Source organism: Berghia stephanieae, chromosome 8, assembly GCF_034508935.2.
Source record: "Berghia stephanieae isolate SIO BIC M18660-M18661 chromosome 8, UCSD_Bste_1.3, whole genome shotgun sequence".
NCBI classification, from domain to species: domain Eukaryota; kingdom Metazoa; phylum Mollusca; class Gastropoda; order Nudibranchia; family Aeolidiidae; genus Berghia; species Berghia stephanieae.
In genome coordinates, this window is record NC_088367.1 from 30,525,909 (window position 1) to 30,538,408 (window position 12,500).

Here is a 12,500-nt window from a genome sequence, read left to right on the forward strand (position 1 = left end):
GAGTGACGTCAACTTCATACTATCTATAGATAGAACGAAGATGACGTAACTCATGTCTTTGTTATTGTTTTTTTGCCATCCGCGTTTATGAGTAATTCTCACTAACCTGTTCTAATCAGACTATAAACGTTCATGGTTACACATAGTTTTGTGTGTTGGTCCCTTATACTTCCGGATGAGCTTCTTAGCCAAGCGCATACTATCTATAAGGGAACATTTAATGAGACGTAACCACCCAACTGGTGTAAGAAACTGCAAAAAATCATGTCAAATTTTAGTTATAATACATTTTACAAATGAACTTGAGAGCTAGATGGTGTTAACCGGCTTGACATGGCCTGGTCTAGATACGCATCGTCTTCTATTAAAACCCTTTGCCACTCTATAGATAGTATGCGCTTGGCTAAGAAGCTCATAACATTGCCACCCGGAAGTATAACGGAAAAACACACAAAACTGTGTGTATCCATGAACGTTTATAGTCGGGTTAATACAGTTCAGTGAGCATTACTCATAAACGCGGATGGCAAAAAACAATAACAAAGAACTGATTGACGTCATCTTCGAACTATCTATACGTTTCCTGTCTATGTATATCAGTCTCGGGTTTTTTCTCAGACATCAGCCACAATGCACATCCGCTTGATAAATAAAACTCACTGACTTATTTGTTCATGTAATTTCAAACCGAGTTGCTTGACACTGACAGTAGATTTGGAATCAGAATCTTTTGTGTCTAAATGTAAAGCCTTATTCACCTGGTCTCATCCATAGAATTCCAACTGCTCTATGAATAAATTTCCCCCATTGTTTGTCTCACAGATTATTTTGCCGCTTCATCATACATGCATGATCATGTGACGTCAATCGAAATTTCTGCAGCTGAACCGATAAGAACTATGCCGGCTGCCAGTCCGATTTCTGATGTAAGTATTGAGCAATATATTTGAAAAACTAAGCTGATAGAAACTGTGGACTGTCAAATAGATAGGAACAAAATGAATATTACAGCTTTTTAAAAAATGATGAAAAAATAATAACCCCCCCCCCCCCCCCCCCCTAAAAAACAAAACGAAACAAAAACAATAAAAAACAAGACAAAAACAAAACAAAAACAAAAGCAGACCAAAAACGAAAATTAAAACTCAAACAGAACTGAAAAAAAAAAACCCCAACAAAACAAAGTAACAAACAAAATAATCAAAAACAAACAAAACAAACAAAACCAAAACTAAAACAAACAAATTAAAAATAATTTTAAAACAAAGTAAAAAAAAAACCCCACCACTATAAGCAAACGTTTTGGTCTTTATAATGATTTAAATGGCGATACTTCACTGAAACCCAGATAGACGGGAGCTTTAGGTTTCTTCTTGTCCAATCGGGACAATCGTCTTATGGGTTATTTTTTGCCCATTTCATGACATTGAAATTTCATTATATTAATAGATTGTAAAATCTTTTATCTTTAATTTTACGATCAACAAAAGTTCACTTTCAACTAAAATAAACTGATAAATTGAATCAATTTCACAACAGAGGATCAGATAATGTCATTCCCTGATTTATCTCCTCTCCCTGAAAATATAATTACAGAATTATTATCAAACACAAAATTACACGAAGCTTTCAAATAAAAAGTGGTGTCTTTAGAATGATTTGCAGACTGTAAAGGTTAATCTCAGCTTTTGTATTTCTGACACGTGCACAGAATTACAGCATTTTTTGGCAATGTGCCACAATCGTTTGTTTTTGTTTTTATATTTACTTGGAGATTTTGAAATCTCGAGGACTTCAGACTTATGGGGGTTTTTTTTTGTGGGTCGACTTGTACAATGTCATCATATTATATCCTTTAGGGTATCATTTCAATATTATTTATTCCCTTTTTGTAGTTATGGGAGATTCCAATGAGAAGTGCTTGGTCATTTTAACAAATTAGGGAGAAGGTACTGGTTTAAGATGAAAATCTGAAAAAAATTGCTTGAAATAATGTCAGACAAAGAAGAGAGAAAAATACAAGAAAAAATGATCCAAAACAACCGGCCTGCTTGAACCTCAGACCTCCGGATTACTGGTACCAAATCGAAATATTATTGATTCTCATTTATACCATTAAAATTGCACCACAAGATGTAATCCAGTTTGTAGTATAAGGGAAGTAATTCAAGTTTAAAGAGCGAAGAATGAGGTCATGTACGAATAACATCCCTTGAATTACGGAGTCCTTACAAACTTTACATGGGGGAATTTGATTTTTGTCATTGATATGATCTGAAAACGTAGATTTTGTAAGAAAGATACATATCAGCGAGCAAAAACGTAAAACATATTTATTTCCTCCGAAATTCAACCTATTAAAAAGAATATCTTTTTTTTTCAAGATATATATTTTAACAAATACTCAGGGATACCGGATATTAATCGGTATTGGTTTATCATAACAGAGATTTATGTACATGTAGATATAAATACCTATGAAAAATTAAAACTTAGCAGCTAGAAATGTTTCATATATAAGTTAGATCATTATTTAAAATCAATTTAGCAGAACATGGTAAAATTGTCAAAATTAATAGAGTTAGATCAATAAATTTATTTCAATTTTTAAAAAATGATAATCTTAGCATAGTCCCTCTGAAACCTAAATATCTCTTGACCGAACCTTATAACTACATATCCTGATATTGTATTATATCCGACTTTTAATGCATCTCTCATAATTGGACACTGCTTTAGGGTCCCTTATATAAAATCTTTTTTTTTGGGGGGGGGGGGGGTTACCACTCCCCTCCCCACCCCATTTTATTCTAACACTTTTCTTACGTTTGCCTCCAACCTCCTTAATCCCCCCCCCCCCCCCCCGATTCAATGTAATATTACATTTTGAAATGGAAAAGCCAAGGTTTGTGACCTGGTCATCATTAATTTTAACTGTTTTAGCCACCACAAGCGCCTCTTATCAGTTCCGGCCAGATTTATCTACACAATTTCTTTCAAAGCCTTTAACATTCCAATTTGATTTCTTCTGGGTAAGGCCTCCCAACTTTGAGATTCAGACACATGTGCAAGTCAATTTCATTTGGCAAACATTTTGCCACTCTTTTATGAGTTTCTATCTTTTTTTTAGTTGGTAAGCTTTTTTATTTCTTTCACCAGCTCCGATAAGAATGTGTTTTGTAACGAGGAGGAGACAGCCTAGTATCCGATTATTTTTTTGTAAATAATTTAGTTCATCAGACAATCTGTCTGTAGAAAGAGTTGGTTTTTATCTTTATAATGATGGGATAGTGGTTTAGGCTGGTCGCGGCGGCTGGAGGCGTAGAGGTTGAATAGGAAATAGCAGAGCGATGGCTTGAGGACTAAATGCTAAGGCTGGAAGAATAGGGCTTGCCCTTGCAGTGGCTGAAGATGAAGATGGTTTCGACCCAGGAACTGGTTTTGGGGGTTTGAAGTCAAAATACTGTCAACTCTTTACTGTATCTCTTTTTTTTCTCTGCCAATTTTCCCTTCAACTCTTTTATTATATTCTTAATATATTTTGTGCCGGCCCTGTGCCCTGCTTGTCCAATTTCGTTCTTTATCTCTTTGTCAACATAGTTACCTTTTTTCAAGATGCAGCTTTCAGAACAGTTGACAAATTTATTTGTGGTAGATTTTAAAGGCTATGGTTGAATAATTGAAATGGTAGAACACTTAAAATTAAGATTAGCAGAAACTGGTTCCAGATTCATTTGATGTTTTATGTAAATTAGTTTCTATAAATCTAAAGTATTTGTGTTTACAAATAGTAAAATGATAAATAACTGTTCATCTCACAAAAATGTAATATTACATTCGGTCAATCTCCCCCTCCCACCCGTCTTATATTTTTTAAACAGAAACCAAATACACATCCCCCCCCCCCCCCCCCCCCCCCCTCACGTTCTGAGTAGTGCCGCGCTGAAGACCGGTCTGGACCGGCGGTCCCACGGTCTTTTAGCTGTGAACCGGAGACCGGTCCCATAGGGGAAGACCGGCGGCGGTCCTCACTTCTTATCACCTTTCAACTAGTGCGGGGCGGTCCTTGGCAAGCTTAAGGACCACGGTCCTACGGTCTCGCGCCATAGCCTACTACTTCTCCAGCGATTCGTTGCTTCGGTTGCCTATCTTCCACCAATCACCACCCATCCCACTTAATTAATCGCACCCACCCCCCTTTGCCATACACTAAACGACACAGACGACCATACAGGCAGACGACCACCAACCTCCACTCCGCAAACCGCCCTTTCGTGTGTGAGATGGGGGGAAAAGGAGGCGCACGCCTTTGACGATTCCATTATACGGGGTAAATTTCAAAATTTACTACACCATAATGATCGCAATGACAATGATCTATGGTGAAGGCATGACCCCTCTTCTCTAATGGGTTATTGTTTGAAATGTATGTGACTACTAAAGATGTGTGTGTTTGTGTGTGTGTGTGTGTGTGTGTGTGTGTCGAACCTAGCAAGTAGCAAATCCGATTTTTTGTTTTCTTTTGTCCATCTCTTGTCACCACTCCTTTCTATCGCAGTGTTGTCATTTAAAATAATACAATAATATTAAAATTTCGTTTGGTGTTTTTACTAATCAAATAATATGAGTTTCATTAGTTTCTTCCTTCCAAAAAACCCAGTTATAACGTCTGAATTTTAAAAAAGTCCAATAGAATATTTGGGGACCCCGATAGCTCAGTTGATAGAGCACTCTCTTTATACGCAAAGGGCCAGAGATCGATCCCGGGTGCAGTCGAGTTTTTTCTGAATCCCTGTCTACTCAGCAATGAATGGGTAGCTGAGTTTGTTAGATCTGGCGAAAAGTCACCATCGACCCCTCTTATTACCTCATCCACCCCCTCTTATTATAACTTCACGTCTCTCTCTTACTCTTCAATGCTCGCTGCCTCTAATGTGTGAGTGTGTGTGTGGGGGGGGGGGGGGGTAGGAGTTGCGTGTGTGTATCAACGCCACGAACAACTCGATCAACGCCTTGGGCGATGCCATTATCTCCGTTAATGGGGATAAATTTCAAATTTTATTAAATTATCGAAGTAACAATGAAGTACGGTGAGCAAATAAAGAAGGCATCACCCCTCTTCTCTAATTAGGTTACAATTTGAAATGAGTGTGACTACTCCGTGTGTTTTACTCCTGTAGACCACGGTTTTCATCGTGTAGCGGTCTTTAACGGTTCAAGAATGAACGATCCCACGGTCTCAAAGGTCAAACCGGTTCGAATTTCCAACAGTCTCTCAGGAATGTTCAATGTCGAAAAGGACCGGTCCTAGACCGGTCCTTGCGGTCTTCATTTCCCAAGGACCGTAGGACCGTGGTCCTTAAGCTTGCCAAGGACCGCCCCGCACTAGTTCTGAGGTGTAAGATTATAATGAACTGCCGCTCTATCAGAATTCTTATAAATCAGTTAATGTGGCTTTTAATTCCCATATTCTTCTTTTTTCTCTCTCAGTTTCCCAACACATTGATGGAACCAGAAATGCTCTCCTTTGAACACCCGTCAACTGTTTCCAAAAAAATTGGTTTTCCTGGACGATTTGCATTTTCAACTGTTACTTCATCTCATATTATCATGGACAGTACGTCGCAAAATACCAATCATGGGAATGGATTCTTTCAAAGCAAGAATAAAAATGACGATGTTCATTTAGAAGGCAATCGTTTAAGTAATGGAAGCCCAAATACGATTGCGATGAGAATGGACAACAGCGGCTGCTACAGCGGTAATCATGCCGACAACAATGACAACAACAACAACAACAACAACAAAAACAGAAACAAAAACAACAATAACACCAACAACAACAGTAGCAGTCGCAGAAACTACAATCCTACACAGTATTTAAATGATATGTCTAGAGGGTGCATTCCCAAAAGTGATGGTCAATTTTCAACGAACAATTCATCTAGTCTATGCCAGCAGCTTCTCACAGCCAATGACAAACACAATGACGGACTTAACACGAATAGTAAATCTCTCCATATATATACTGATAGTGCCTGCTTATCAACGAGCAACACGATGATAAATGAGGTGGTCGATGACGTCCAATTACGCTCTCCGATTTCCAAGAATCTAACTAATGAAAATAAAGAATTTCAAAATTCTGATTCTGATCGTATTAAAAATAGTTATGATTTTGATGTAATCAAATATAGCTTAAAAAGAAGTAACACCACAATGAATTCATTAGATTGGTCGCACCATGTTAGTTGTTGTAATAGCAGCAACAGCATCAGAGATTGTTGTGGAAATAGTAACACTTTCACAACCATCACCAGTGGTATTGCAAAATCCCATCCTTTTGAACTGGATCACAAGAAAGTTTACACAAATTTGGACAATAACGAAACGGACAGTCACGAGAGAGGACATCCTTATGCCAGTAATAGTGAACTTATAAAACTGGGGCATTCACAGCGTTTTCCTACAGAGACATTGCAATCACATCGTTATTTCTCTATTCCGCAGTCCTCATTACCAAACTCATCGACGCCAACACTCATTTCCCTTTCTTCAACACCTTCAATGTCCCCACCACTACCACCTCCGCCATCATCATCACCATCTTGTATGTATGTCAGACATAAAAACAGCCCCTCAGAATCTAGTCAACTTCATTCCGATTGTTCGTGTTCATTTGACATGCCAGCCATATCACACCCTGCTTTTTCTAGCAACGCATCATCCTCCAAAAATCAAAGTGCGCATGCATACAATGACGACGCCTCGGCATTATACTCTCACTCCTCTTCCTATAGCCGATGTGAACTGACTCAGGCGACGACTTCTAGCCAATCTATTTCATTTGTACCCATGTCTCTTTCTAAATCCCTTTCAAACGACGAGGACTACCCATTAGACAACAATGATAACGACAAACTCGATGACAATGATGGCAGCTGTCCGGCCCAAGCACGCAAAAAGAGCTTCCTTTGTGAATCGCCTGATCATTTCATGCAAGGTATGGATTTATTTGGTTTAATTTATCTCACACGACTCAGATGTGAATAACCATCTGGGTATATGCGGCTTTGTGGGCTTGTGGTATGAGACTCGCTTTCGGATCGGAAGGTCCTGGGTTCGAGTCTCGCTCGGCGCATAGTTGAGTCCTTGGAAAATACTCTTTACTCACATTCTCTGAACGTTCTCATGTGTAAAATAAGTACCTGGCGGTTAACAGCGTTTTCTGTTGTAATATCGCCGAACAGGCGTCATGTCTTGATCTACATGTTACGTGTTGCTGTAGGTCCGAGACCCTTTGTAAAAGCGCTTTGAGCACGTTTAGTGGATATTGCTATATATATATATATATATATATATATATATATATATATATATATATATATATATATATATACATATATATATATATATATATATATTATATATATATATATAATATATATATATATATATATATATATATATATATATATATAGCTCAAGCAAGTAAGTCCAGGCAATGACGGATATTGTTAAAGTGTGATTACAAAAAAATAACACCCGACAGGTTACGGGACGGGAATTATATGAAATGAAAATATGATGGGATAAATAAACAAGGCATTATATATATATATATATTATTTATATTTATTCTGGCAATAAGCAAAGATTTAAACGTTTTCATCCATTGAGCATTAACAGCAATGGAGCCTGACTTGCATTGTAGTTGTTGATACCGTGTAAAGTCTGTAAATATATCACCGGATTAACAAGTTGAAAGAAAATTCACCATTAAAGGGTGAAATCGAAATCTAGGGGAAACAAGTCACAAGGAAATACTATGAAAGTCTGAAAGATGCTAATCGGAAGTGACCCTAATAAAATAATGTGCCAGGTGTGTTTGATAGATTCTTTACAATTAAACAACAATGCACGTTGCTTTTTTGAAATGTCAAAATATAAACGACAATTTATTTCATGAAAAGCTATTAAATTAGAATTGATAATTGAAAGATCCCCATGCCTACATTCTGGCATAGAATTTAACTATTGTGAAAGGATTTTTGTAACCAAAAATTTAGTTCATGGTTCAGTAAATACTGATTGCATTATATGTTAAAGAATGAGTACTGAACAAAAAATGAATATAGAAACATATCAATAAGTATATCGGCCTTGTTTTTAAATGTTTTCATTAATAGTAAAGGTAATGTCGATTTCTTTAAAATGTCTTCTTACTTATTGTACAAGAAAATTTAGGCATATGCCAAAGGCGCTTTATAAATCTTCTACCATTTCCTTGACCATTAATCCATTAACTGCCGTACTTTGAAAAAACAAAACAAGTATTTAAAAATTTGGCTAGAAAACTCGTCCTTCAAATATTGATCGATTTAAATTGTCTTCATCTTGGCAAAAACTCTCAGACCTGAGACTTTGCGAATCCCAGGTTTGGGAGATTTGGCCAAGATGAGGGTCGTAAAAATGATGAAAACATTTTAAAGCACTCTATGTGCAATTGTGTGTATAAACCAATGAAATGCAACACACACATTCATTTATGCTTTAATGTGTAAAATATCATTTTTCAGATGAGGGCGACGAGAATTCAATGAGCTGGACATTTAAAGCGGCACACTACTGGTCAAGCAGTGAAGTACTGGATTGGCTATTTTACGTTGCCCAGGAGCAGGGTCTTGACATGCAGAAGCTGAGGGCTGAAAACTTCCAGAGTGTGTCTGGAGGCCAATTGTGTCAGATGGAAAGGGATGACTTTACTCGGCTGGAGCCGACGTTTGGGCTGGTGCTTTATGACATGCTGCAAAAGCTGAGCCTGGAAGAGAAACGATATGAAGTAGTAGTAGTAGTAGTATAGAGATAGTAGTCAGTAGATAGGTAGAGTGTATATGTATGGTAGTAGTGCAGCAGCAGTAGTAGTAGTAGTAGTAGTAGTAGTAGTAGTTAGTAGTAGTAGTAGTAGTAGCATAGTAGTAGTAAGTAGTAGTAGTAGCAGTAGTAGTAGAAGTGTATAGTAGTAGTAGTAGTAGTAGTAGTAGTAGTAAGTGAGTAGTAGTAGTAGTAGTAAGAGTAGTAGTAGTAGTAGTAGTAGTAGTAGTAGTAGTAGTAGTAGTAGTAGTAGTAGTAGTAGTAGAAGTAGTAGTAGTGGTAGTAGTAGCAGTAGTAGTAGTAGTAGTAGTAGTAATAGTAGTAGTAGTAGTAGTAGTAGTGGTAGTAGTAGTAGTAGTAGTAGTAGTAGTAGTAGTAGTAGTAGTAGTAGTAAGTAGTAGTAGTAGTAGTAGTAGTAGTATGTAGAAAGTAGTAGTAGTATTAGTAGTAGTAGAAGTAGTGGTAGTGGTAGTAGTAGCAGTAGCAGTAGTAGTAGTAGTAGTAGTAGTAGTAGTAGTAGTAGTAGTAGTAGTAGTAGTAGTAGTTAGATAGTAGTAATAGTGGTAGTAGTAGCAGTAGTAGTGGTAGTAGTAGTAGTAGTAGTAGTAGTAGTAGTTAGTAGTAGTAGTAGTAGTAGTTAGTAGTAGTAGTAGTAGTAGTAGTAGTAGTAGTAGTAGTAGTAGAAGAAGAAGAAGTAGTAGTAGTAGTAGTAGTAGTAGTAGTAGTAGTAGTAGTAGTAGTAGTAGTAGTAGAAGTAGTAGTAGTAGTAGTAGTAGTAGTAGTAGTAGTAGTAGTAGTAGTAGTAGTAGTAGTAGTAGTAGTAGTAGTAGTGGCATTGATGGTAGTAACCTGAAATCGAGGTTATCGTTTATCACTTGTGTCACCTATTCTTGAATTTGAAAAAATCTTATCTAAAATTGCTGTCCTAATTTTACTTTTTGAAAAATTCCTAAATTTCTGTTAGAAAGATTATACCAGCCAGTAACTGAAAACAAAGGTTAATCCCCGCCTATTATAAATAGAAGATAATTTGGGGTTCAAAATAATAAAAAACAGACAAATTGGTTATTGAAAGTTTAGTAGATATGCATTGACACAAAACAAACAAAAAAAACAAAATAAAAAAATAAATGAAAAAAAAACCCAAAACAAACAAACAAAAGAAGACAAAATAATAAACACAAAACAACCCCTCTTTCACAAAAAACCCAAAACGCATTGAGTAAGAAAATAGAAAATAAAACAAAAAAGAACATCAATAAATTTTTTTGTGTGAAAATCACCCAAAGACCAAGAAGAAAAACAGTAAAAACAAAACAAAACAAAAGAAAAGGGAATATAGCAATCAGCACTAGCACTCCCCATCCCTCTTTCGAAAAAAACAATTAAATTAAATAAAACAATTTTCATGAAACGGCCAAATCGAACATTTGCCTCTCTCAAAACTATTCCATAAAAATTTCCACGGTTATCCTATAAGTGATTCCAAATCAGTTGATAATTTAATACATTTTAAATATCATCCTATTTCGTATTATTTCAGAATGCTACCCTAAGGCAGAAGTTACATGTAGCTGCTACAGTCATCATTCCACGTCATCGCCCGTGTACAGTAGTCATTCGGACAGTAGCCATTTTGAAATGGGACTTTCAGTCAGTAACTCTAGCCAGCCATTTCACGAATCAACGCCTTTGTTTTCTGACATTAAACAGGAAGAGGCATCTTGCATCTTCCAAGGTGTGTACCACAATAGTCACATCCATAAATAAACCATGCAAATCCATCCATTCATCCATTCATTCAATCACTTATGTTAAATACATTCAAAATTCTTCATGCCTATTCACTGAATCGGAAACGTCAATGTATTTACCCATTAATTAACCCATTTGCCAATCCTTTCACTTATGCATCCATCTATCTATTCATACGTACTTTCTTTCATCCACTCACCCATCCATCTATCCTTTCATTCACACATCTATTCACCGTCCATTATTGTCCATTCATCCATTCACCATCTATTTACTGTTCATTCAACCATTCATCCATCTATTCACTCGTTCATTCATTAACCCCATCCGCTCACCCTCCTAATTCACATATTCGTTAAACCACCAGATAATTTATCAACTCACCCATACAACCACCTATCCATTGATTCATCCATTCATCCACTCATACTCCTAGTCACCCTTACACCCATCCGCCCACACATGCATCCACCCACTCGTTCTCTTATCCATTCAATTACCCATGTCATTTACGCATCCATTCATCAATCCATCCACTCCCTCATCCACTCACTCATCCATTTATCAATCCATTGTCTCACCCACTAATCCATTCCGCCACACACTCACTGGTCCATTTAATCATCTATTTTCTCACAAACTCATCCATCCGTCCCCCATCCATCTATTTCTTCACCCTCTCATTTATCCATTCCTTTACCACTCATTCATCTATTCATCCATTCATTCTTTCATCCACTCACTCATTCATACATCCTCTCATTCCCTCACACACTCATGAATCCATACATGTATTCAACCATTTCTTTACCCACCCACTCATCTATTCATCTATTCATTCCTTCAACCACTCGCTAATTAATCATTTCCTTCCATTCCTTCACCAACTATTCTTTCACCAACTCACTAATTCATCCATGGATTCCATCATCAACTCAGTCATCCATTCATCTACCCTTTCCATCACCAACTCAATAATCCCTTCATCCTTCCACTTCTGTACCAAACCACTCATCCATTCATCCATCCATTCTCCCACTCACCCACTAATCTATTCATTCATCCAACCATTCTCTCACCCACTCACTCATCCATTAACCGATCCATTCCTCAAACACGCATTCATACATTTATTCATCCAACCATTCTCTCACTCACCCACTCCTCTATTCATCCGTCCATTCTCAAACCCACCCACTCATTCATTCATCCATCCATTCCTTCACCCACTCACTAATACATTCTCGATTTCATTCATTTACCCACCCCCTCATCCACTCATTCCTTCATCCTCCAACTCATCCATTCATTTATCCATTCCCTCACCCATCCACTCATCCATATCCATCTATCCATTCCTTCATCGACCCACTCATCGATTCACCCATCCATTCATTCTCTCATCCTCCAACTCATCCATTCATTTATTCATTCCCTCACCCATCCACTCATCCATAATCCATCCATCTATCCATTTCTTCACCCACCCATCCATTCATCCATCCACTCTCTCATCCACCTACTCACCCATTCATCTATCCATTCTCTCACTCACCCACTAATCCTTCATTCATCCAACCATTCTCTCACCCTCCCACTCATCCATTCATCCGTCCATTCTCTCACCCACCCACCCACTCATCACTCATCCGTCCATTCTCTAACCAACCCACCCATTCATTCATCCATCCATTCCCTCACCCACTCACTAATATAATCCATTCTCGGGTCATTCATTCACCCACTCACTAATACATTATCGATTTCATTCAGTAACCCAACCATTCATCCACTCATTCCTTCATCCTCCAACTCATCCATTTATTTATCCATTCCCTCATCCATCCACTCATCCTCATGCCATCCATCTA

General features: G+C 37.4%; 1 protein-coding gene across 1 annotated transcript in view; it reads left to right on the forward strand.

Moving 5' to 3' along the window:
• Nucleotides 1–12,500, forward strand: part of LOC144978970 (uncharacterized) — a 58,805-nt gene that overhangs the window by 40,264 nt on the left and 6,041 nt on the right. Inside the window, exons 3-6 of the mRNA XM_078925589.1 lie at nt 823–926; nt 5,491–7,003; nt 8,580–8,819; nt 10,418–10,612. Of these exons, the coding sequence (XP_078781715.1) occupies nt 846–926; nt 5,491–7,003; nt 8,580–8,819; nt 10,418–10,612 (2,029 nt within the window). The 5' untranslated portion in view covers nt 823–845. The remainder of the gene's footprint in view (nt 1–822; nt 927–5,490; nt 7,004–8,579; nt 8,820–10,417; nt 10,613–12,500) is intronic.